General features: G+C 38.2%; 1 protein-coding gene across 9 annotated transcripts; it reads right to left on the minus strand.

Annotated features, from left to right (window-relative positions):
• Nucleotides 1–4,908: 4,908 nt before the first annotated feature.
• On the minus strand, nucleotides 4,909–25,332 carry LOC125411849 (uncharacterized). Of its 9 annotated transcripts, none has more exons than XR_015738787.1 (5): nucleotides 25,103–25,332; nucleotides 17,884–17,971; nucleotides 14,538–14,661; nucleotides 10,779–10,853; nucleotides 4,909–8,622 (listed from the first exon to the last, which is right to left on the minus strand). XR_015738787.1 is itself a non-coding variant. In XM_085691425.2 (3 exons), the coding sequence occupies exons 1-3, from the start codon at nucleotides 25,320–25,322 to the stop codon at nucleotides 14,595–14,597; spliced, it is 375 nt and encodes a 124-aa protein (XP_085547551.1). In that variant the 5' UTR covers nucleotides 25,323–25,332; the 3' UTR covers nucleotides 4,909–14,594. The 9 variants fall into 9 exon arrangements, 1 of the variants encoding a protein (XP_085547551.1); XR_015738781.1 differs by having other exon boundaries at nucleotides 14,519–14,661; XR_015738786.1 differs by having other exon boundaries at nucleotides 4,909–10,853.
• Between the last annotated feature and the right edge of the window lie 1,097 nt (nucleotides 25,333–26,429).

A 26,429-nucleotide genomic window follows, 5' to 3' on the forward strand; every position in this document is an offset into this window, starting at 1 on the left:
TCATAAGCTATCATTAGTGATATTGATCTTAGCCATTCTGGCAAATGTAAGATGGTATCTCAAGGTTGTTTTAATTTGCATTTCCCTGATAGCTAAGGATGAAGAACATGTCCTTAAATATCTTTTCGCCACTTGAAATTCTTCAGATGAGAATCTGTTTAGTTCAGTACACCACTTTTTATTTGGGTTATTTAGAATTTTAATATCTAATTTCTTTAGTTCTTTATATATTTTGGAGATCAGTACTTTGTCTGATGTGGGGTTGGTAAAGAATTTTTCCCATTAAATAGGCTTCCTTTTTGTCTTATTGACTTTGTCCTTTGCTTTACAGAAGCTTCTCAGTTTCAGGAGGTCACATTTATTTATTGATGCTCTTATTGTTTGTGCTACTGGGGTTATTTAGGAAGTAGGCTCCTCTGCCTATGCATTTCAGGTTACTTCCCACTTTCTCCTCTATCAGGTTCAGTGTGGTTGGATATATATTGAGGTCTTTAATCCATTTGGAATTGAGTTTTGTGCATGGTGACAGATACAGATCTATTTTCATTCTTCTACAGATTGACATCCAGTTATGCCAGCACAATTTGTTAAAGATGCTTTCTTTTGTCCATTGTATCTTTTTTGTTTCTTTGTCAAAAATCAGGTGTTCATAGGTATGTGAATTAATTTCCAAACCTTCAATTCAATTTCATTGGTCAATGTCTCTGTTTTTATGCCAATATCAAGTGAATAAATGGGACCTCCTGAAATGGAGAAGTTCTGTAAAGCAAAGGATACTGTCATTAAGACAAAAAGGCATCCTATTAAATGGGATAAGATCTTTGCCAACCCCGCATCAGACAAAGTTCTGATCTCGAAAATGTATAAAGAACTCAAGAAACTTCACATGAAAATTCTAATTAACCCAATTAAAAAAATGGGGCACTAACTGTTTTCATTACTGTAGCTCTGTAATAAAGTTTAAAGTCAGGGATGGGATTGCCTCTGGATGTTCCTTTATTGTACAGGATTGTTTTGGCTATCCTGGGTTTCTTGTTTTTCCATATGTAGTTGACTATCATTCTTTCAAGGTCTGTGAAGAATTGTGTTGGGATTTTGATGAGTCTTGTAGTGAATCCATAGATTGCCTTTGATAAGATTTCCTTTTTTACTATGTTGATCCTTCCTATCCAAGAGCATGGGAGATCTTTCCATTTTCTGGTATCTTCTTCAATTTCTGTCATCAAAGACATAAAGTTCTTGTCAAATATGTCTTTCACGTCCTTTGTTGGTGTTACCCCAAGATATTTTATGTGATTTGTGACTATTGTGAAAAGTGATATTTCTCTGATTTCCCTCTCAGCTTCTTTATTATTTGTGTATAGGAGGACCACCGACTTTTTTGAGTTGATCATGTCTCATCACTGACCTTCTGCCTGTCTGTGCGTGTAGAGATGAGCAAACAATTTGTCTTCTATCAATATGTTCATGTATATATTCTTGTTTCTGTGTATATCTTCTTTTCATGAACTTCATGAACATGTCTGTGTGTGCTTTTATGTGTGTGTATTGCTTATATACTATGTGTCTGTTTTTTCCATCTTTGGATGTGCGTATCAATTTGTTTGTATCAGTGTCTTTCTGTATATATGTGTGTGTCTATGTGTACCTTCCTGTGTATATTTGTAAGTACATGTGTTTACATGTGCCTAAGTGAGAGATTTGAGTGCTTTGTTCATGTGCTTGTACATGTGAATATCTGATTTTCTGATGTATGTATGTGTGTGTCTGTTTGTCTTTGGATGTGAGTTAAAATTTGTTTTGTCTCTGTCTCCCTTTGTGGATGCTGGAATCTGTGTTTTTCTTTCTTTTTGTTTAGCTATGCATTTGTGAGCATTTTTGTTGACAGAGGTTTCTGTCTCTACCAGGACTCTGTCAACAAAATGTTGCCAATGTAGACAACTATATACCACATAAAACCAGAGAGAGCTTGGGAAATTGTTCTAGACACAAAAAGAATAGAGTTAAGCATGGTTTCTTGTTAGCATTTCCTCAGATGGGCAGGTAGATCTCTGTGAGTTCAAGGACAGCCTCACCTAGAGAGTTCCAGGATAGGCAAAGTTATACAGAGTAACCTTGTCTCAAAAACAACCCCAAAAATTAAAAGAAAAAAATAGAGTTTAAAATAAAACCATACAAAAATGGAAAATAAACAGAGTCTGAATACTGTATATTATTTTGCTGTCTTTGAATTGTATGACTGCTAAAAAAAAGGAGCAATAGATAATAAAAGGCATTTAAATGCTGCTGGATTAAACACACATATATATTTTGAATATGCCTTACTTCAAAATTTAAGTCAAAAGATATGTTACTTGGAGATGACTTTTTACTTTTGTGTCCACAGGAAATGAGAGGCTGTGGATTCATTCTGGGCTGAGAAAATTCAGGTTGGATCAAGGAAGGCCCCCTGAGAAATTGCTTATTGAAGTGGATGGCCCAGATGTCTGAGTTCTTCATTCAGAACAGACTTGATACTTTTGGTTGAGATGATCAAGCCTCACAGAATATTCCAGTCAGTACTTGACCATAATTCTAAATATTCTTTAGGTCCCCATAAGTGTTTCAATGCCCCAAAACAGCAGAAATTAGCCTGAAAAACTATACTCACATTCCCCCCAAAAAATGGATTATGAATATTTGACTTTGCTTTTGAACATTGGCTAGAAGTTCTTGTGAATAATGTTCAACAGAAAAGCTTTAAAAAGATTCAATTTAGAGTTGTTTTGAAAAGAAACAGGGGAGGGGGGAGTGCTATGGGACTATAGTCTGTACTCTGACATTTATAAAACACTGATTGGCCAATAGCCAGGCAGGAAGTACAGGTGGAGAAACCAGGCCAGAAGGACAGGTGGGACAATGAGAACAGGAGAATTCTGGAAAGAGGAAATACTCAGTCTGCAGTCCTCTCCCAGATGTAGAGGAAACAAGATGAGAATGACTTGCTGAAAAAGGTACCAAGCCACACGACTAACATAGACAAGAATAATGGGCTAATTTGAGATGTAAGAAAAGTTAATAAGAAGCTTGAGATAGTAAGTGAAACAGTTTATGATTAAGGTAGACCTCTGTGCATTTTTTGGGGCCTGAATGATTTCGGGACCAGGTGGGACAAAACTACTGTCAAGAAGTTGGTCTGCAACTGTGCATGTGTTTTTCAAGTTTCAGTTTCTGTGTATCTGTTTGAGTGCATTAGATCACCTGCGTGTCTGTATCTTCATATTGTGTTTTGACTTGCATGTGTAGTGTATGTAAATATTATGTGGCTGTATCACACATATATCTCTGTAAGGATATCAGTGCTCTCTGAACATATTTCACATTTATGTTTGGCGTCTGCATCATGTTTGTGTTTGTCTTTTGTAGTTTCTTCTAAGAGAATTAAATTGTAGGAATATTATGATAATTTTATTAATCCACTTGCTTTCCTTTTGATTTTCCTCCCTCGGGAACCTTCACCTAAGTTTAACTCAAGACAAAATACAAATAAGTTCTCTGACTTCACAGAAGGGCACATGCACTTTAGAAAGCTACCTTTATTTCACCCGTACTCCTTTCTGAGAAAGACCCACTTAACTAATTGTGTTGAGGACAGTGTGAATATGAACCAGAAAGAAAAATTTCAGGATGAGTGTGACATTTTCCAGATTTGCAATTTTCTATATGGTCTTGGAATTATAGTGATGATAGGAAAGTTTAGCTCATATTTTCCAAAGGATCAACATTTATATGGAGAAATGATAGAGTGGTCCACAGGAAGCATACAGGTGGTTCTGACCTAACTGTACTGATTTTCATTACTCTGCAGTAGTACTGTCAATTGGTCCATTTTTGTTTCTTTGTAACTTAGTGAAATAAAATAGTCAGAGTAGAAAAATCTATTTCTACCCAATGTTTCTGCTTTTCACATTTGATATGACATTTGTTTAATTTATTCAGGATTTCTGACATGAATGCAGTAAATTTTCATCATTAAAGTATATTCTTCTGGTTTTAATATAAATATAAAGCTGGTTCTTACCACTCTTTGATATTATTTACAGGAAAGTGAACAATATTCTCCTGGTAATGCTATGATTCCTACACAGTGAATTTCCTCTTTTCTACTGAACTTTTGAGAGAGATATTGAAAGATGATGCTAATTGTAAGGGATAAGTATTTAAACATACCAAATCATTAATTTTCATTAAATAATTTGGCTTAAGCCTTTTTAAAACTGGCACTAAGTTGCTAACTTTTCTATACATATGTTTACATAAAATTTTCATGATCCATTTAGATACCTTATCAAATACAATCTGATTTTTTTTCTGTATTTCTTTTATGAGGGTATGGGTGCTGTGGCTGCATGTATTGCTTGCAACACTGAAATGCATGCTGCACATAGATGACAGAACAATAATTTGGCTCTCTGGGAACTGGAGACAGTTTAGTACCACACATATTGTATACTAGACTTCAAACTTGAGCCCTGTTCATTAGCAGCAATTGTTGAGGACAGCTGAACCATTTTTCTAGCCCTGAGGTTTACTCTGTTAAAAAAACAAAAAAAGAGTTACTCACCAAACTACATCTATAATTACTAAAACCACAAACTGGAAAACAGACTTGTGATGAATTTTGGTTTAATTTGAAGTAGGAAGATCCCCTTGCTATCCAGATACTTGGTAAGAAGATATACCTAATACCTGGAAGTGGTGGGTGATTCACAACTTTAATCCCAGCATTCAGGAGGCAGAAGGACATGGATCTCTGAGTTCAAGCCCAGTCAGTCCAAAAGGACAAGTTATAGAACAGCCAGAACTATAAAGAGACACTTGCCTCTAAAAACAAACTAAAATGAATAAATAAATAAAAATAGAAAAAAATAGAAATTCATGCTTTTATTTGAGATCTTTTAAGCTGGGAAACAATACATCTTTCATCTGGATCTTAAGTTGAAAAGACACAAATTAATCCAACTCATTTTATTTTAGAAATCCCATCTATAATCTGGAATTCACCCTCTATTGGAAGCATAAAGAACAACATAGAAAAAGGAAAGTTATGATCTTTCTTTGGTCTCACATTGCTAACTGTAGGAGGAGGTTCCATCTGTTTGTCCAGGCCACCAAGTGAGCTTAGCCCCAAAATAACCTGACAGAAACTGTATTAATGCAATCACTGCTTGGCCCATTAGCTATAACTTCTTATTGGCTAACATTTCCATATTAGTTTAATCCATTTGTATTGATCTGTGTTTCTTCATGAGGTTGTGGCCTACCAGCAAAGTCTCAGCACATAAATCCCCAGTGGCAGGTCCATGGAGAGTCTCTACTCTGCCTTTCTTTCTCCCAGCATTCAGTTCTGTCTCCTCACCTACCTAAGTTCTGCCCTATCAACAGGTTCAAAGAAGTTTCTTTATTAACCAATAAAAGGAACGAAAAGACAAAAGGACCTCTTATACCATTTCTCCTTTTCTGTTTAAACAAAAATGAAGGGTTAATTTTATCATAGTAAAATTATATACAACAAAACAGTTATCAATCAAGAATTATAGTATAATATTTATATCTATTTTATCTTTTACCATAACTAAGAAAAACTATAACTATAACTTTCTATCTATTCTTTAATCCCATCAATGACTCCAAAATGATATAATGTTACCTATGTAAACTGGACATGTATTGTTAGCAACTTCCAAATCTCTTGAACTGACAGAGACATTTCACTACCTGGAAAGTCACCTAAAGTTCTTTTTTACCATTGGGGCATCAATGTTCAGCCTACAAGCCCATAGTATCTGGCAGACTTTTCCATGAAGCAGGAAATTCCAAAGAAGGTCCAGTCACTGTCTTCTGTATCCTGCAGAATGTTTTGTAGACTCTTTCATGAAGCAGGAACACTGAAGGATCACCTAATGTTTAGGCAAGTTCATCAGTCATTTCTCTGCAGGAACTGCATGTCCAGTATAGCAGTTCAGGCAAGAGCAGTTTCTTGCCCAAATGGCTAACCAAATCTGTAAGGAGCCTCTTCAATTCCCATCATTCTCTTGAAGTCGGTTGGTTCTGCCAGGAGCAGATGCGTCTCACTGTCATGAAAAGTCCTAAACTTTTAAAACATTTTAATTGCCATATTCTGAAGGTCTATGAAAGATTTGAAGAATACCTAACTAACTGAAATATATCTCTATATATTTAGAAAATCTAACTGACATGACTAAAATCTTGAGTTTTATTGATGACTCTCTATTAACCTATATTTCTTAATTATACATTACAGTTTTAAATGAACTACACAATCACAATACTTTAATCAAGAGCAGAAATATACATATAACAAGATTGACCTTAAATTTGTATCAATAAACCAAGATCCAGACCAAGGAAAATTATTCATATCTCTATCATATTGCTCTTTAAATGTAAAATAACATATATAAACATTATTTGGGAATATGGGCAGAGTTTTGTCCATACTGCTTCCTGATGTTTGGGGGTCTGTTAATGACGTCTTTCATGGTGTATCCTGTGTGCTAGGTTCATCTCAGTTGGCAGTTGGGTGAGTTAATTTTTTGAGGGTGTACATGGTGAACTTTCAAGGAGACATGGTCTGTCAAATTATATTTATCTAGAAGCAATCCACAAGTTCTCATCTTCTGTGAAACAAAAGAAAAACCTCTTTTCCAAAGCATCATATCCTTAGACTCAAATATTGGAATCAAGATAACTTTAGAACTTATATGCTGGTTTAGCTTAGCAGCCCATACAATGAAATATCTCTCTGTACTTAGCTCCTTAACAGTCAAAACATTCAAAGAAAACACAATATACATAATCCAGACTCTGTGAATTTTCCATTTTTATGTGGCTTATTTTTCTTTATTCTTTTTAATCTATGACTATCTGTACTCTGTTTCTTTAAAGACTTTTTAAAAATGATTTATTTCTTTTCCAATGCTCTATACTCTTTTTCTTCTCTCTCCCAAGCCTACATACATATATTGAACACTGTGACACATTTACAGGTCTTTTATGTCTGAATCAGTCCTATTGTGAATCTGTAATTCTTTACTGTCCAGGAGTACTTCATAAAAACTTAAGTTGTGCCATTAGTAGGGGTAATACAGCACCACCTGTTTGCCTACCCATTCTAAAACTTAAGCTGTGCTATTATTTTGATAAATATAGTAGTTCCTGCTCTCTCTGCACAGTCCATCATGGCAGAGTCACTCGTGCTTCTAGCTGTTTGTGCTTCTGACCTGAGCCCAATTCCCCAATTCCAGGCACACAGGGAGTCCATGCTGCCATCAAGCAAGCCGCAACACTCTGCTCACAAACCCAACTCAAATGCTTTGTAGCCAGACCTCCTGACAGAGTCAGAGGTCACATTGGCAGCCTAGCCCAGAAAACCTGCTTTTCAAAATAGCACAGCTTTTTTCTTCTGCTGCTGCTGAGATAGGAAAATATCTCTTAAAGGAGCCGTAGCACACCTCCAGCAAAGAGCAAGCTGTGTTAAGAATTCCTTTCAAGCCTTCTCAAGTTTTACATGGATGCAGTTGACCACGTTGGAAAGCCAATTGTAAGAGGAGGTCCTGCTTTTTTATCCCAGCCATCCAGCTTGCAGAGCCCCAAAATAACTGTGCAGAATCTATATTAATTAAATCACTGCTTGCCCCATAAGCTCTAACTTCTTATTGGGTAACTCTTACATATTAGTTTAACCCATTTCTATTGATCTGTGTATCACTACGAGGCCGTGGCCTACCAGCAAAGTCTCAGCATGTCTATCTCCAGTGGTGGGTCCATGGTGATTCTCTACTCTTCTCTTCTTTCTCCCAGCATTAAGTTCAGTCTCCACACCTACCTAAGTTCTGCCATAACAACATGTCCAAAGAAGTTTCTTTATTAACCAATGAAAGCATCACAAATACAGAAGGACCTCCTAAACCAGCTAACAAGTCCATTCCTTCATTGACATTATAACCTAGTTATTTAAAAATCTTAAGCATAGATCCTTAAAGAATGGTGTTTGCTATCTTTTTCTGCTTGATTTCTCATATAGTTCTGCCTAGGATCAGAAATACTCACAGTAGACTGGGCACTCCTGCAACAATGTCTTGTTAATAAATGTATTATAAATATGACAACAGCCTAGTACATCAGAGAACTTTTAGTTAACATTCCCTCTAAATTTTATTGTACTTTGTATAAAGTTGAAAAAAATTAACTAGAAAAGCAAGTTTGCAAGCTCCATATTGTTTGAACAGAGCAAATAACCCATTTTTATTTCTAAATCTCTAGCATTTTGAAGCTATTCAACTTTATTTCAATTTGTTTCCACACATTCATATAATTGATAATATATAATATACTAAGTGAAATATGGATACTTATTTGGTATATATAAAATAAATTTATTGATATTTAAACATGCTCATATAGTATAATTATGGAAGGATTGGGTAAAAGTCCTAATATCAGCATTTGTCCAATTTTCTTCAGATGCCTTTCTCTGTGTGTAGTGCTGATTGTGGTCCTGATATCAGAAGATTATGGCAGGAAGAAGTGGCAGCCTGCAGCTTTGATTGTAGTCCCAGCCTAGCAAATGACATTTCTAGTGACATAGGTGAAAGTTTGCTTCTGAGATAAATTCTTCACATCATGTGTCTTGGTAATCCACATGTGTTTGATCAAATGATTGAAAAGTCCAATTCACAAATAAAATATATCAAACACTTGCATTAGCTATTATAAGAATGTGATCAATAACAATGCCCCTTTAAGTATCACCATATGCTAGGACATACATATTTAACTCATTGGCATTCATGGCATATGTCATTTTCTCAAAGAAACAGTTTTGATAATCAAACTACAATATAAGAAAATTCTATGTATGGTCTATCCTAGTAAATAATCTCCTGTAAAACTACATGTAGATTAGATTCCATTCAAAAATATTTAGTAATATTTATTTTATTTGCATGTATATTTGCCTCCCTACATAAGTTTATAGGCACCATGTATGTGAAGGAACCCAGGAGAACACAATATTGCATCAAATCTGCTGAATTCATGTTACATGCATGCTTCAAACAAAATGCAAGCCCTCTGTAAGATTAATGAGGATGGGAATAATTACTTATAAATTCACCAGAAATTCTTTATTATGAGACTGAAAACTTCAAGCAATATCCAGAGTTCACCTTTTCTAAGAATCAATCAGAGTTATAATTTAGGAAAGTGTGGATAAGTGTTGACACATGATGCACAAAAGAGAAGTCCTGTATTCAGCATGTTTATATATGTCACACAGTTAATATTGTCACAATTATAAGGATAAAATGGTTTTACATGAGAGCAACTAGCCACAACTATCTAAATGGTATTGTCATCACACCCCTTACTACTCAAATCATTATTTGAGTATGTTTAGGGTTGGTTACATCAAAATGACAAACAGATTTTTTTTATTCTACTGCCCTTCATCAGATACACTGATATGAGAGTCCATATACGATATGTGTGGTCAGTAAGATGGCACAGCAATTAAATCTCTTGTTCCTGAAGCTAATGATGAGTTCATTACCAGGATACATATTGTAGGCTGTGATAGCAAGCCCCTGGAAGTAGTCTTTGACCTCCATTCATTCTTAAATACACATAAACCAAATTAATTAAACAAGGTCTAATTAAATTGTTTTAATTGTAAAAGCATGTAAGAGTCAAGGGTATTTACAATGATAAGTATAACAAAAATTTGACTTTAATTATGTGTATGTATGTGACATGGGTGGTTATATGTGTACATAATTGCAGGTACATGTGAGAGGCAGCCAGTGTCTCTGTAGTTGCAGTCTAAGTCAGTTGTGAGACACCTGATATGGATGCTGGGGACTGAATGTGGGTCTTCCTCAAGAGAAATACATTCTCTTCAAAACTAAGCCATTTTTCCAATTCCTTAAGCAGAATAACTAATTACATGTGTACATAAATACATTGTTCTAGATATAAAGACAAAATCTAGATGTAAATCATGACTCTCTGCAATTATCCATTGATTTAGGGCAATTGCAATCATGCTTCTGTATCATGGATTTTAATTGGTATTAATAATAAAAACCCCTAAACAGATATTGGAGTTAAAGCTGAAGATCAGAGAAACAAAGTGGTCAGTCACTAGAGCGTTTTCACCTCTACCAATGCTCAGACTGGAAAGGTGATCCTGTCCTCAGACTGTTTCTCTAGACGGCATCTGTGTCCATCAAACCTCAGACTGCAATGATCTCTGGTCTCCTCCTGCCTTATATTCCTCTCTCTACCCATTTATATCAAACCTATCTCCACCTCCATGTGCTGGTATTAAATGCTTTTGATATCAGTGCTGCAGTCACCTTTGTGTGAGCTCTGTTTCTCTTAGATTCAATCTTGTGTTGCCCAGGGTGGCCTTGAACTAGCAGAGAACACTTTGCCTTTCTCTTCCAAATCCTGGGATTAAAGCTGTGTGCTACCACTCCCTGGCCTCCAATAGCTTAGTTCTGCATTCTTGTCTTTAGGCAATCTTTATTTGTTAAAACAAAAATAAAATTTCATTATACATTTCCTTCACTAGCCATAGTGGAGATTACAATTTGTGAATGGAATACACAAATCCTCAAAGTAAATCTTTGTTGCTCCACCAATGCTTGAGAGTCCTTGCATTATCATGTTCATTGTTTTATATGAATATCTACTTTACTTTTGACAATACTCACAGAATCTGGGTATCACAGAGATGGATTAAGGAAGGAGGAAAATGCTTGTCTCTTCACAAAAAAGCTGCAATCAAGCTGTAGGGATATAGTGCTAATCAAATACAAAAGTATCTACCTTCATTAATAGGGTTAATGGTTCTTATGAATAAAATTCAGAAGTACAGCTTTTCTACTGCCAGAAATGGCACAAGTGGGGGCATTTAATTTATTTAAAGAGTTTTGCATTTTCACACAACAAAATTATATTTATGTAACTTTCTTCTCTCATTTTCACCATTCTACTTCCAGAATATAAATCCATTCACTCTCATATTCTTGAGTTCTTTTGGTATTTTACATGTTCACACACACATAAATACACAAACAAACACAGACATTCATCTTAATGATATTCAGGGGAATCTGGCCAGCCTGAGCATGGCATGTATGTCTCTAGCAGGCTGTGCACTTCTCCTCTTCTTCCTCATTCCTTTAGAAACTATTAGATTATGCAACCATAATCCATGGGAAGTGGTATATTAAGAGATGTAGCCTTGTTGGAGAACATGTGGTCTTGTTGGAAAAAGAATGTCCCTGCAGAGACAGAGAGTGAGTTCTCATATATGCTTAAACTACACCCAGAGAGTCAGTTTACTTCCTTTCCTATTGATCAAAAATTGAGAATTCTAAAATCCTTCCATAGGACAATATCTGCCTAAATACCACTATGTCTCACCACAATGATAATGGACTGAACCTTTGAAGAATGAGACACACAATTTAGTATTTTCCTTGATAATAGTTTCCAAGGTCATGGTTTCTCTTCATAGTAATAGAAATTGTATATCTAAAGCTAGCCCCATCAATGGAGAAAACAAGATATTCCATGATAAAAGCAGATTTAAACACTACTTATCCATAAACCCAGCCTTACAGGAAATACTAGAAGGAAAACCTCAACCCAAGGAACCCAACAACACCCACAATAGCACAGACATCTGACAACCCTCTACCAATACAACTCAAAGAAGGGAAACACACAAACACTACCACCAAAAAAATAACTGGAGTTAACATCCACTGGTCATTAATATTGCTTAATATCAATGGACTCAATTCACCTATTAAAAAAGGCACAGGTTAAGAGAATAGATACAAAAACAGGATCCAACATTCTGCTGTTTACAAGAAACACTCCTCAACCTTAAGACACTTACTATCTCAGAGTAAAGGGTTGGGAAAAGTTTTTCCAGGCAAATGGATCTAAGAAACAAGTGGGTGTGGCTATCCTAATATCTAACAAAATTGATTTCAAAATAACGTCAGTCAGAAGAGATGGACACTTTATACTCACAACAGGAACAATTCATCAAGATGAAGTCTCAATCCTGAATATCTATGCCCCTAATATAAAAGCACCTACATATGTAAAAGAAACATTACTTGAACTCAAATCACACATCAAACCCCACACACTTTAATAGTAGATTTCAACACTTGTCTCTCACCAATGAACAGGTCAACCAAACAGAAAGTTAACAGAGAAATAAGAAAACTAACAGATGGGACAAGACCAGTTCAGGTAACCTCTCCTCTACTGCCCAAGGACCTAGCTTGGGACATCCCCGTGGATACCTGGGAACCCTTCTAGAGCCAAGTCTCTTGCCAACCCTAAAATGGCTCCCTTAATTAAGATATCTTCTTCCCTGCTCCCTGCTGGCCCTGTCTCATAGTCACACTGATAAATATCTTGAATATCACCATAGAACCTTCATCCGGAAACAGATGGAGATAGAGACAGAGACCAACATCAGAGCACTGGACTGAGCTCCCAAGGCCCAGATGAAGAGCAGAAGGAGGGAGAACATGAGCAAGGAAATCAGGACCGCAAGGGATGTGTCCACCCACGGAGACAGGGTGGGGGGACTGATTTAATGGGAGTTCACCAAGGCCAGCTGGACTGAGACTGACTGAACATGGGATCAACCCAGACTCTCTGAATGTGGCTGACAATGGGGGCTGACTGAGAAGCCAATGATAATGACACTGAGATTTGATTCTACTGCATGTATTGGCTTTTTGGGATCCGAGTTTGTTTGGATGCACACCTTCCTAAGCCTGGATGGAGAGGGGAGGGCACTGGACTTCCCACAGGGCAGGATACCCTGCCCTCTCTTAGGACTGGAGGGGGTGGGGAAAGAGTGAGTCAGGGAAAGGGAGGGAAATTGGAGGGAGGGAGGAGGTAGAAATTTTGAATGGTATTATTTACAAAGCAATAAAAAAAGAGAAAAACCTAACAGATGTAATGAATCAAATGGACTTAACAGACATCTATAGAACATTCCACACTTGTGTAGAATTCGGTCACAATGTTGTATGACTGTCAAAACTGTTTCTTTGAGAAAAGGCCGGCTAATACAGACTTTCAATGATTCAAAGATGTATGTCATGGTATGAAGCACAATTAGTAAAAACTCAGGGTCAGAAACTGGGGTTCAACCTGAAGATCTAAAAGCAAAACACCCAGGCACTGGCTCTTACCTCAACCTCTGTCTGAAATGGCAATCCAGCCTCCTGGAATCTAGGAAAGAGTCTGTGTCTGAGAGCTGTCTCCTCCCCGCTTTTTATATTTCCCTCTAGGTTTGGGGTTGAAGGCAAGCAACACTGGTATAAAGGCATGCAACCTGATTTCTATATTAACCAGAGTTAACCAGGATTAAAGGTGTCCCCCCCCCATAATCTCTTCTATAGGGCTGAAAAGTAAAACTGTTTTACCTTCAGATCTTCAAGCAGTCTTTATTAAAGTACAATTGAAATGCCTCTACATTTCTCCCTTTTGTCAAAAAAATAATAAAAAGAAGGCTGTAATTAATATAAGAAAACAATATACAATAAGCACAATGACTATATATAATATATACAGGGAAGAAATATATCCACAATATCGAGTCCATTTGCATTTGACATATTGAGAAAACAGATTTTATATGTAGCCTATCTTCGTAAGTCCAAAGGCTTATACCTAATTTACTATCTATCAATGACTTACTTTTGCCGCAAAGAAAGTCAACACCATGTGGAATTCTTCAATGCCCATCAGCTTCTCTGAAGTAGATTGGTCTGCTCTATTATCCTAAATAGTTGATAATACTAGAAATTTGCATTACATTGTTAAATGAGCTGTATAGGTACAATACCTTGAACAAGATTCAAAATGCATGTACAATATGTTGTAACAAAATTAATCTCAAATTTGTATTAACATACAAAATTGGTATCAATATACTTAATTTTTATACAATATACAAAAATAAATCCAATTTGAAAGACTTAAAACAAACAGACCATGTCTGAGAACTGTCCATATTCCACTATAGGGCTGGGACTAAAGGCATGTAGCACTAGGATTAAAGGTATGCACCCTGATTTCTATATCAACTAGGGTAGTGACTGGGATTAAATGTGCATGTCATAGTGGCTACTGAGATTAAAGGTGTGTGTTACCATAATGTGGTCTGTAAGGTTGACCAGTGGGACTGTTTTACTATTAGATCTTCAGACAGCCTTTATTTATTAAAATACAATGGAAATGCCACTACAATGGTATAACAAGTTTTTTAAAATGACTTTGTTAATAATCATAGTCCTATAAATCTTAACTTAGAAAAGTAATATATTTAATTTCTTCAGTTGTCTTTTGGTTTATTTGATCAACTAAGTATGACTGAGAGAAGATGGGCTATGTGATTTGAAGGATTTACCTCAATAGCAAACACTCACTCATCTCATTAGAAACTTCATTTTGTGGGCAGGGACTGCATTCAAAACAGCAGGCTGTCATTCCCTCCTGCAAGAACTTTCTGAATCCAGGAAGACAATCAGCACTGCACACAGAGGGCGGCATCTGTGAAAAATCAGATACATGCTGGTATCAGGAGTTTTATCTACTCCTATAGCTATATTTTATTATGTTGATATACCAATAAGCCAATTTTATAAACAGCAAAGGAGTGATCAGATTAAGCTTAATATATTTTATAATACCAGGCATACAAATGTATGGATGCAAACTGATGTAAATTTGAGTAGCTTCCCATACCTAGAAATTTAGGAGGACAAATGGGTTGTTTGAGCTTGCAAAGTGGTTCTTCTACTTAATTTTCATCATGTTGACACAAAATACATTAATAAGTTAGAAGGAACCTTAACTAAAATATTTCTCTCCATTGAAATATTCTGCTGTCAAATTATTTAAGTATTTTATTAATGGGTAATGTAAGACTGCCCTGCCTACTATGGGCAGTGTTGTCCCTAGTCAGAGCTGTGTGAGAATTCAGAGAAAGCCAGTAAGCTATGTTCCTTCAGATTCTATGACTTAGTTGCAGTCTCTATATGCCCGCCTGCCTTGTCTGGTGAAATTTATTAGCAAATATTTCATAGTACAATACACATATGCCCAGATTTTACCAAGAAGTTAAAAAAAACTAAATATTTTAATCAAGAAATAAACCAAAAAAAAGTGACAAAGCAAAAAGCTGTAGCATAGCCTAAATGTAAATAGCACATGTTCCACACATTTACTGATGAAGAAAATGCGCCTCTTGTGTACACTGACAATTCTCTGCCCAGTCAGTATCTACACTCAGGGTGTTAAAAAACAAACACTAGAGAAAAGACAGAAGAAAGAACACAGAGATCGTGCTCTTCAGTGGGAATCCAACTCACTGCAATAGCAGAAACGTCACTGTGCAGTTTTATGGACAACTAAACAATAAAAAGATAAAACCTAGGGCTGGTGAGATGCCTCAGAGGTTACGAGTACTGATAGTTCTTCCAGAGGTCCTGAGTTCAATTCCCAGCAACCACATGGTAGTTCACAACCATCTGTAATGAAATCTGGTGCCCTCTTCTGGCCTGCAGGCATACATGCAAATAGAACACTGTATACAAAATAAATAAATTAATCTTTAAAAAAAAAGATAAATGGTGTTTTTAACTTTAGCTATTCTGACAGGTGTAAGATGGTATCTCAAAGTGGTTTTGATTTGCATTTCCCTGATCGCTAAGGGGGTTGAGCATGACCTTAAGTGTCTTCTGGCCATTCGAAGTTCATCTGTTGTGAGCCCCCCAAGTTCCAAACGAGGAGCAAAAGGAGGAAGAAAATGACGAAGGACTGCGAGGGATACTATCACCCACTGATACAAGGGGTCGGATCTAATGAGAGTTTACCAAGGCCAGATGGACCGTGACTGAAAGAGCATGTGATCCAACCAGATTCTCTGAATGTGGTTGGATTTTCTGAATGTGGCTGGCCTGCAGTCTTTCCGAGAAGCCATTGACAATGACACTGGGACTGGTTTCCTCTGCATATACTGGATTTTTGGGATCCAGTCTGTTTGGATGCTCACCTTCCTGGACCTGGAGTGAGGGGGGAGGAACTTGGACTTCCCACAGGGCAGGAGACCCTGACTTCCCTTGGGGACAAAGAGGGAGGAGGAGAGGGAGGGGGGGAGTGGGAGGGCGTTGGGAGGAGGGGCGTAAATGGAAACTTTTTATAATTTAATAAAATTACTAAAAGAAAAAAAAAAAAAAAGATAAAACTAGTGAAGATACTACTCAAATTTTAAAAGAATGAAATAAATTGAAAACTATCAATGAAATAGAAAGAGGACAAGAAACATAATACAAAAAAATCGCAAAATAGTGTTTATAATTTTCTTCAGTGATTTCTTGAAATGTATATAGATAATATACGCCAAACTAAACATGAAAACAGGATAATACTAAAACCCAAATATATACTAGCCCTAAATGATCCTAAAATCAAAATATATACTTCCTATGAAAGTATTTACTTCAAACATAATCATACTTAGTGCTAAGAATGAAGAAACTTGATGGGGAAATCTCAGCTAATCACATTCTGCCTAAGGTATGGCCATTTGGGCTATAAAAGATCGAAGTGCCTTGTCCCCTGCCCCTTCGGTTTTCTGGATCCATTGGTGTTCATGGGATCCCGGGTCTTGTAAGTTTTTCCCTTTTTATTAAAAGCTAAATCTTTTATATAGTATTGGTCTGTTTATTCTATCGATCGAGCACGCCTGCTACATTGTGGCACCCCAACGGTGTACCCCATCCTCTCCGTGTTGTGTGTGTGTGTGAGTGTGTGTGTGTGTATGTCCCTGTGCCGACCCCCCCACACCCCCACCCCCGGTAATGTAGCCTCTTGTGGCACTGCCCCAGCCTGGCCTGGCTTGAACTTTCCGAATTGTGGTCCCATCCCCCCCCCACACACACACACGCCAACCCTATTGGGGCAGGGGAACTTCTTTTGCACTACCGCGATCAAGGCATGCCTAACACTGCCCTGTGCTGCTTGGCTGTAACCCACACAGCATGCAGTCTGTGAATTTAACCTCTGGATTTGAGTATATATATTTCAGAATTTTCTTCCCGAGTCTGACTCCCCTGCCATGTGGCTCCAGGTACACCCCGCCACCTACTGGCAGGCAACAGTCATTACAGGTAAGATTTTCTTTTTTCATAATGAGATCTGGTACCCTCTTCTGGTGTGCAGACACACATGCAGGTAGACCGCTGTATAAATAATAAATAAATAAATCTTTAACAAAATTATAGTAATGAAGCCACTTGAAAGTGATATAAAAAACACAACCAGGGCTGGAGAGATGGCTCAGAGGTTAAGAGCATTGCCTGCTCTTCCAAAGTTCCTGAGTTCAATTCCCAGCAACCACATGGTGGCTCACAACCATCTGTAATGAGGTCTGGTGCCCTCTTCTGACATGCAGGCATACATGCAGACAGAATATTGTATACATAATGAATAAATAAATATTAAAAAAAACACAACCAGAGATGGAAATTGAAGAGGGACATCATTCCCATGCAAAGTCAAATAAAATTATATTTGCCTCTGAGTATTAATTTTTTACATACACAGTCTTCAAACACCTACCAATAGGAAATCCTGAGATTAGTCTCCGTGGAATTCTTTAGAATCATTTAGAAATAATCAGAATGTGGCAAAACTAATTTCATGTCCTATTTTTCTGTCACTTGAGCCCTTCCTAGTCTCTTTACGCCTTCCTTAATCACTGTAACACACCTGGATCCTTGGCTATTGTCTCCTCTCTTCACCATCCAGGCCTTTGTTCTGATTCCCAGGTGAGCAGAATTGACTGAGCATTGTGAGACTGCACAGGAGAAAGAGATTCTTCAGAAAACACCTGGAAGTTTTCAAGGAACAAAAAGTAAAAATGCAAACACCTGCCAAAAGGAAAAAGATCAAAGAAAGAGAAAATATTAAGAAAAAGGTCTCTAGTCAGGTAGTGGTGGCATACGCTTTAATCCCAGCACTGGGGAAGCAGAGGCAGAGAGATCTCTGTGAATTCAAGGCCAGCGTGGTATACAAGAGCAAGTTCCAGGACAGGCTCCAAAGCTGCAGAGAAACCCTGTCTTGAAAGACCAACCAACCAAAAAAAAAAAAAGTCTCTTCTTGGATTTCAGTTTACTCTGTGAGATGTGAGATTCATTTACACACAGTACCCACATCCAGATTAGTTTTTCCAGGAGCAAGGGAGACTGAAAGAAAACTGTTCTTACCCTGAGAATACCAGCTGCTACAGTTCTATAACAGGAGATATCAGCTAAAAGTCCCGTGAGCAGGGTCTAGGTATTCCCACACCTACAAGAAGTTCACAGTCACAGCACTAAATGTCAACAAATCCCGAAATTTAAAAAAAAAATATGAGGATATGAATAACTCCCTTAAAGAATTGGATGAGAAGTATAACAAAAAGTTTGAAGAAATGAGTATAGAAATGGATGAGAAATATAACAAAAAGTTTGAAGAAATAAGTAAATCCGTGAATGATACCCTGAGAAACCAAGAAAAAACAATCAAACAGGCAAAGGAAACAGTTCAAGAATTGAAAACTGAAATGGAGGCAATGAAGAAAACACAAACCGAGAACCGGCTGGATATGGAAAACCTAGGTAAACGAACGGAGACTACAGAATCAAGCATAACCAATAGAATACAAGAGATAGAAGAACGAATCTCAGAATCTGAAGATACCATAGAGAAAATAAATGCTCTGGTCAAAGAAAATGGCAAATCCAACAAATTTTCTTCACAAAACATTCAGGAAATCTGGGACACAATAAAAAAACCAAATCTAAGAATAATAGGGATTGAAGAAGGAGAAGAACTGCAGATCAAAGGCCCAGAAAATATATTCAACAAAATTATAGAAGAAAACTTTCCCAACCTAAAGAACGATATTCCTATGAAGGTTCAAGAAGCATACAGAACACCGAATAGACTGGATCAGAAAAAAACATCCCCTCGCCATATAATAATCAAAACACAAAACATACAAATTAAAGAAAGAATTTTAAGAGCTGCAAAGGAAAAAGGTCAAGTAACATATAAAGGTAAAGCTATCAGACTTACACCGAACTTCTCTATGGAAACCATGAAGGCCAGAAGGTCCTGGATAGAGGTACTGCAGAAACTAAGAGACCATGGATGCAAACCCAGACTACTATACCCAGCCAAGCTATCGTTCACTATCAACGGAGAAAACAAAATATTCCAGGATAAAAACAAATTTAAACAATTCGTAGCTACAAATCCAGCCTTACAGAAAGTAATAGAAGGAAAATCGCAACCCAAGGAATCCAACATTGCCATCACTACCTACAATAACCCGGACATCTAGTGACCCTTCACAACCACAACTCAAAGAAGAGAAACACACAAACTCTACTACACACACACACACACACACACACACACACACACACACACACACAAATAATAACCAAAATCAACAACCACTGGTCATTAATATCACTTAATATTAATGGTCTCAATTCACCTATAAAAAGGCACAGACTAAGAGATTGGAGACAAAAACAGGATCCAACATTCTGCTGTTTACAAGAAACACACCTCAACCACAAAGATAGACATCTACTCAGAGTAAAGGGTTGGGAAAAGGTTTTCCAAGCAAACGGACCTAAGAAACAAGTGGGCGTGGCCATTCTAATATCTAACAAAACTGACTTCAAACTAAAATCAATCAGAAGAGATGGAGATGGACATTTTATACTCATAACAGGAATAATTAATCAGGAGGAAGTCTCAATCCTGAATATCTATGCCCCTAATATAAAAGCACCCACTTATGTAAAAGAAAAACTTTTAGAACTCAAGGCAGTCATCAAACCACACACACTAACAGTAGGAGACTTCAACACACCTCTCTCACCAATGGACAGGTCAATCAAACAGAAACTCAACAGAGAAATAAGAGAATTACTAGAGGTAATGAATCAAATGGACTTAACAGATATCTATAGAACATTCCACCCAAAAAGAAAAGAATATACCTTCTTCTCTGCAGGTCATGGAACCTTCTCAAAAATTGACCACATACTCGGACACAAAGCAAACTTCCATAGATACAAAAAAATATTAGTGACCACCTGTGTCCTGTCGGATCACCACGGAATAAAGTTAGAATTCAATAACAATTCTAACACCAGAAAGCCTACAAATGTGTGGAAGTTGAACAGTCAACTACTGAATCATCCCTGGGTCAAGGAAGAAATAAAGAAAGAAGTTAAAGTCTTCCTTGAATTTAATGAAAATAAAGACACAACATACTCAAATCTATGGGACACTATGAAAGCAGTTCTAAGAGGAAAGTTCATAGCACTAAGTGCCCAATTAAAGAAAACGGAGAAAGCACATATTGGAGACTTAACAGCACACCTCAAAGCTCTGGAAAAAAAAGCAGACTCTCCCAGGAGGAGTAGAAGATTAAAAATAATCAAACTGAGAGCTGAAATCAACAAAACAGAAACACAGAAAACAATCCAAAAAATCAACAAAACAAAAAGTTGGTTCTTGGAGAAAATCAACAAGATTGACAAACCCCTAGTCAAACTAATCAAATGGCAGAGAGAGAACACCCAAATTAATATCAGAAATGAAAAGAGGGACATAACAACAGACACAGAGGAAATTCAGAGAATCATTAGATCTTACTACAAAAGTTTATGTGCCACAAAGTTGGAAAATGTACGAGAAATGGATTGGTTTTTAGATAAATACTATATAACAAAGTTAAATCAAGACCAGGTGAACAATCTAAATAGATCTGTTAGTCGCGAAGAATTAGAAGCGGTTATCAAAAACCTCCCGACGAAAAAAAAAAGCCCAGGGCCAGATGGTTTCAATGCAGAATTCTACCAGAACTTCCAAGAAGAGCTGATACCTATACTCCTTAAGGTATTTCACGATATAGAAACAGAAGACTCATTGCCAAACTCTTTTTATGAAGCTACAGTTACCCTGATACCAAAACCACACAAAGACACAAACAAGAAAGAGAATTACAGGCCAATCTCACTCATGAACATCGACGCAAAAATTCTCAACAAAATCCTAGCAAACCGATTCCAAGAACACATTAGAAAAATTATCCATTATGATCAAGTAGGCTTCATCCCAGAGATGCAGGGCTGGTTCAACATACGCAAATCCATCAATGTAATCCATCATATAAATAAACTGAAAGAAAAAAAACCATATGATCATCTCATTAGATGCTGAAAAAGCATTTGACAAAATCCAACATCCCTTTATGATAAAGGTGTTGGAGAGATTGGGGATACAAGGATCATACCTAAATATAATAAAAGCTATTTACAGCAAGCCGACAGCTAACATCAAACTGAATGGAGAGAAACTCAAAGCAATTCCATTGAAATCAGGAACAAGACAAGGCTGTCCACTCTTCCCATACCTCTTCAATATAGTGCTAGAAGTTCTAGCAATAGCAACACGACAACATAAGGGGATCAAGGGGATTCGAATTGGAAAGGAAGAAGTTAAACACTCGTTATTTGCAGACAATATGATAGTATACATGAGCGACCCCAAAAACTCTACCAAAGAACTCCTACAGCTGATAAACACCTTTAGTAATGTGGCAGGATACAAGATCAACTCCAAAAAATCGATTGCCCTCCTATACACAAAGGATAAAGAAGCAGGGAGGGAAATCAGAAAAACTTCATCTTTCACGATAGCCACAAATAGCATAAAATATCTTGGCATAACTCTGACCAAGGAAGTGAAAGACCTATTTGACAAGAACTTTAAGTCTTTGAAGAAAGAAATTGAGGAGGATACCAGAAAATGGAAAGATCTACCTTGCTCTTGGATTGGGAGGATCAACATAGTAAAAATGGCAATTCTACCAAGAGCAATCTATAGATTCAATGCAATCCCCATCAAAATCCCATCAAACTTCTTCACAGACCTTGAGAGAACAATAATTAATTTTATATGGAAAAACAAAAAACCCAGGATAGCCAAAACAATCTTATATAATAACGGAACGTCTGGAGGTATAACCATCCCTGACTTCAAACTCTATTACACAGCTACAGTATTGAAAACAGCTTGGTACTAGCATAAGAACAGAGAAGTCGACCTATGGAATCAATTAGAAGACCCAGATATTAACCCACAATCCTATGAACACTTGATTTTCGACAAGAGGGCTAAAGGTATGCAATGGAAGAAGGAAAGCATCTTTAACAAATGGTGCTGGCATAACTGGACATCAGCCTGTAGAAGAATGAAAGTAGATCCATATCTATCACCATGCACAAAACTCAAGTCCAAATGGATTAAAGACATCAACATTAATCTGACCACTTTGAACCAGATAGAAGAGAAAGTGCTAAGTAGTCTACAAGACATAGGCACAGGAGACCACTTCCTAGGTAGAACCCCAGTAGCACAGACAATAAGAGAATCAATGAATAAATGGGACCTCCTGAAACTGAGAAGCGTCTGTAAAGCAAAGGACACCATCAGTAAGACAAAAAGGCTACCTTCTGACTGGGAGAAGATCTTCACAAACCCCTCATCAGATAAAGGCCTGATCTCCAAAACATACAAAGAACTCAAGAAACTAGACAATAAAACTCTAATTAGTCCAATTAAAAAATGGGGTGCTGATCTGAACAGAGAATTCTCAACAGAAGAACTCCGAATGGCCAAAAGACCCTTAAGGTCATTCTCAACATCCTTAGCAATCAGGGAAATGCAAATCAAAACAACTATGAGATACCATTTTACACCGGTCAGATTAGCTAAAGTCAAAAACACCAATGATAGCCTATGCTGGAGAGGATGTGGAGAGAGGGGAACTCTCATCCATTGTTGGTGGGAATGCAAACTTGTGCAGCCACTGTGGAAATCAGTGTGGTAGTTTCTCAGGAAACTGGGAGTCAACCTCCCTCACGACCCAGCAATTCCACATTGGGAATATACCCAAGAGCTGCCCTATCATACTACAAAAGCATTTGTTCAACTATGTTCATAGCAGCACTATTTGTAATAGCCAGAACATGGAAACAACCTAGGTGCCCCTCAATAGAAGAATAGTTAAAGAAGGTGTGGAACATGTATACACTAGAGTTTTACTCAGCGGTAAAAAACAATGACATCTTGAATTTTGCATGCAAATGGATGGACATAGAAAACGCTTTACTGAGTGAGGTAAGCCAGACCCAAAAAGAGGAATATGGTATGTATTCACTCATTAGTGGAGTCTAGCCATAATTAAAGGACTTGGAGCCTATTATTCGAGATCCTAGAGAAGCTAAATAAGAAGGTGAACCTGAAGAAAATCATGTACTTATCCTCCTGGATATTGGAAATAGACAAGATTGCCAGGTAACCTTGGGTGCATGGGGGGATGGATGGGAGGGTTGTTGGAAGGAGAGAGGGTTAGAGAGAAGGGAGTAGGGGAGGAATGGGGAAAACTCGGGGGACTGAGACGGGGGGAGGGAGGAAGGATGGATATGGAATCAGGGAAGAATATATCTCAACTAAGGGAATCATTTTAGGGTTTACAAGAGACTTGATTATAAATGGGATCCCAGGTCCAAAGAGAGATTCCCAGATTGTTCTCTGGACAGAGGAGAGGGTGCCTGAACTGGCCTTGGCCCATAACCATACTGATGAAGATTTTGCTTATCACCATAGAACCTTCATCTGGCGATGGATGGAGATTGAGACAGAGACTCACATTGGAACACTGGACTTAACTCCCTAGGTTCAAACGAGAAGCAGAATTAAGACAACGTGAGCAAAGAAGGAAAGACCAGAGGGAACCTTCATTCGAAGATGGATGGCGATACAGAGGGAGACCCACATTGGAGCACCGGACTGAGCCCCCCATGGTCCAATTAAGGAGCAGAAGGAGGAAGAACATGAAGTAGGAAATCAGGACCGCGAGTGGTGCGATCACCCACTGATACAAGGGGACTGATCTAATGAGAGTTCACCAAGGCCAGTTGGACTGGGACTGAATGAGGACGTGATCCAACCAGATTCTCTGAATGTGGCTGGCCCAGAGTCTTTCTGAAAAGCCATTGACAATGACACTGGGACTTGTTTCCTCTGCATATACTGGATTTTTGGGATCCAGTCTGTTTGGATACTCACCTTCCTGGACCTGGAGGGAGGGGGAGGAACTTGAACTTCCCACAGGGCAGGAAGCCCTGACTGCTCTTAGGGATGGAGAGGGAGAAGGAGGGGGAGTGGGAGGAGTGGGAGGGTGTTGGGAGGAGGGGCGGAAATGGAAACTTTTATAATTTAATAAACTTTGAAAAAAAATCAATACTCAAAAAAAAATGTTGGTCATGTGTACATAGGCAGAGTGCTTTTCCTCAACAAAAGAGATATGTTTCTGATACAGGTGAGTGATCATAATACTTAAAAGATGCTTTATAATTTTGTTTAAAGTGCATTTGCTAACTATAAAATAGTGTGGCCTGATACACTCTCGCAGCATGCATGTTGGGCTTGCCTGGTCCTTAGGTGTAACATAAGAACATAAGAACACAGCATACCAAGACACAAACAACATAATATTGAAAGCAGTGTCTATAAGGCTAAACAAGAGGAAAACCGGGTATCATTGGCGGTAGGCCAGGGTAGCAGCTAAGAGAACACGCTGAGGGAGGACGATGAGCAATAGAGCCATGGCAGACAGAAACCAGGTAAGAGAGCCTGCGAGGAGCAAGAGCGAGAACTGTGAGGGACGGATGTACAAGTTTAAGGGACGCGCGTGGTGCATAAAAAAGCACCTGGCTGCAGGTGAATTGTGCGCTACCGCTGCGTCCGCCAAAGCCACCGGCAGGACTGCGGGAGCTGACAGTGTCCTTAGCAGCCTCAGCGAGCACAGCCCCATCCCTTCCCTCCTGGGTCCCAGCCTTGCAGCTCCTCTGACCTGGGAGGTTCCAGGGTCCCGGGCTGCGGTTCCCCCACTGCGCTGCTGACTGCTGACTTTCCCAGGTCGCCACGCGTGGAGGCTGCGGCTCTGGGGAGTTTTCGGGTCCCCGAACACACAGCGGGGTATTCCTCACCCACTTCCAGATGACTGGGCTCCCTGAGTCCAAAAGGGACAAGCGGGGATTTCCTGTCAATTCAGCGTGGTTCTCCGGAGCCATTCTTCCTGGCCCCGCCCACTACAGCCACTTCCGGTTACTTATTCGCTCTAAACCTACCTACGGAGGGATCTTTTTCCTTTTTTAACGGGATTTCTCTGTGTAGCCTTTGCTGTGCTGGAGTTCCAGCACAGTAGACCAGGCTGGCCTCAAACTCACACAGATCCGCCTGCCTCTGCCTCCCAAATGCTGGGATTAAACACGTGTGCCACCACCGCTAGCCTAGTCAAAAAGAGCTAGTTCCAGGTCAGGCTCTATAGCTATGGAGAGACTTGGTCTCCAAAACAAACAAACAAAAATACTAATTGTAGTTTTTCTCAACTTTGGATGAAATAAACTTTTTTGTCTTCTAAACAAAGTTTCCATTAATAAGTACTCTTTAAGCTGATTTCTATGTCCAAAATAATTACTAAGCAAAGCTCGATTGCATGAAATCATTCCTGAACATCCCTGAGCTGATTGTGGACACCCTATTTCAGACCTGGAATTTTAGTCATGTGAGCCAAAACCACAGCATTTGCATAAGGAGAGGCTGAGAAGTTGAGATATGGAAATTGTGGGTCATGATTGGGTTAGAACACAAGCCCTTCCTGATAATCAGACAAGGATTCAGCTAGAATTACAACTACAGAATAGGATGTGGGACTTAGGGAAAGGCATTCCATACAGTGTAAGGAAAAGCTGTCTTTTGTGGTCATTTGTGAGGTTTTTTTCTAAGGAATTATTACATTTTTGCATAAATAAACAAATGTTTCCCAGACATTGAATCATAATGTTCAAACCATGCTCTCAGTGTCTATTCACTGGTACAGCTCAGTTTGGAGAATATATGTCACTTACAGAATTCCGTAGCACACTTTCATTCTGTCTTCTGAAGCTTCCAAACTAGTCCAGTCTGTCTCGTTGTATGCCATATCAACGAAATCATCTGATTTGGGAGTTAACACCCTAGAGCAGGAAGTCCATCAATATTTCATTTTTTAGCTGATTTTTAGCCCAGTAACTGCACAATTCATCATTGTGTCTGCTTTTCCAATGCTGTGCTGTTTTTACTGCTAAAGCTTTTAGTGCATCATCCCAGAGTTTCTTTATTTTTCGGGTTTGTCTTGG

This window comes from Myodes glareolus, chromosome 1 (genome assembly GCF_982192425.1).
Source record: "Myodes glareolus chromosome 1, mMyoGla1.1, whole genome shotgun sequence".
NCBI lineage: Eukaryota > Metazoa > Chordata > Mammalia > Rodentia > Cricetidae > Myodes > Myodes glareolus.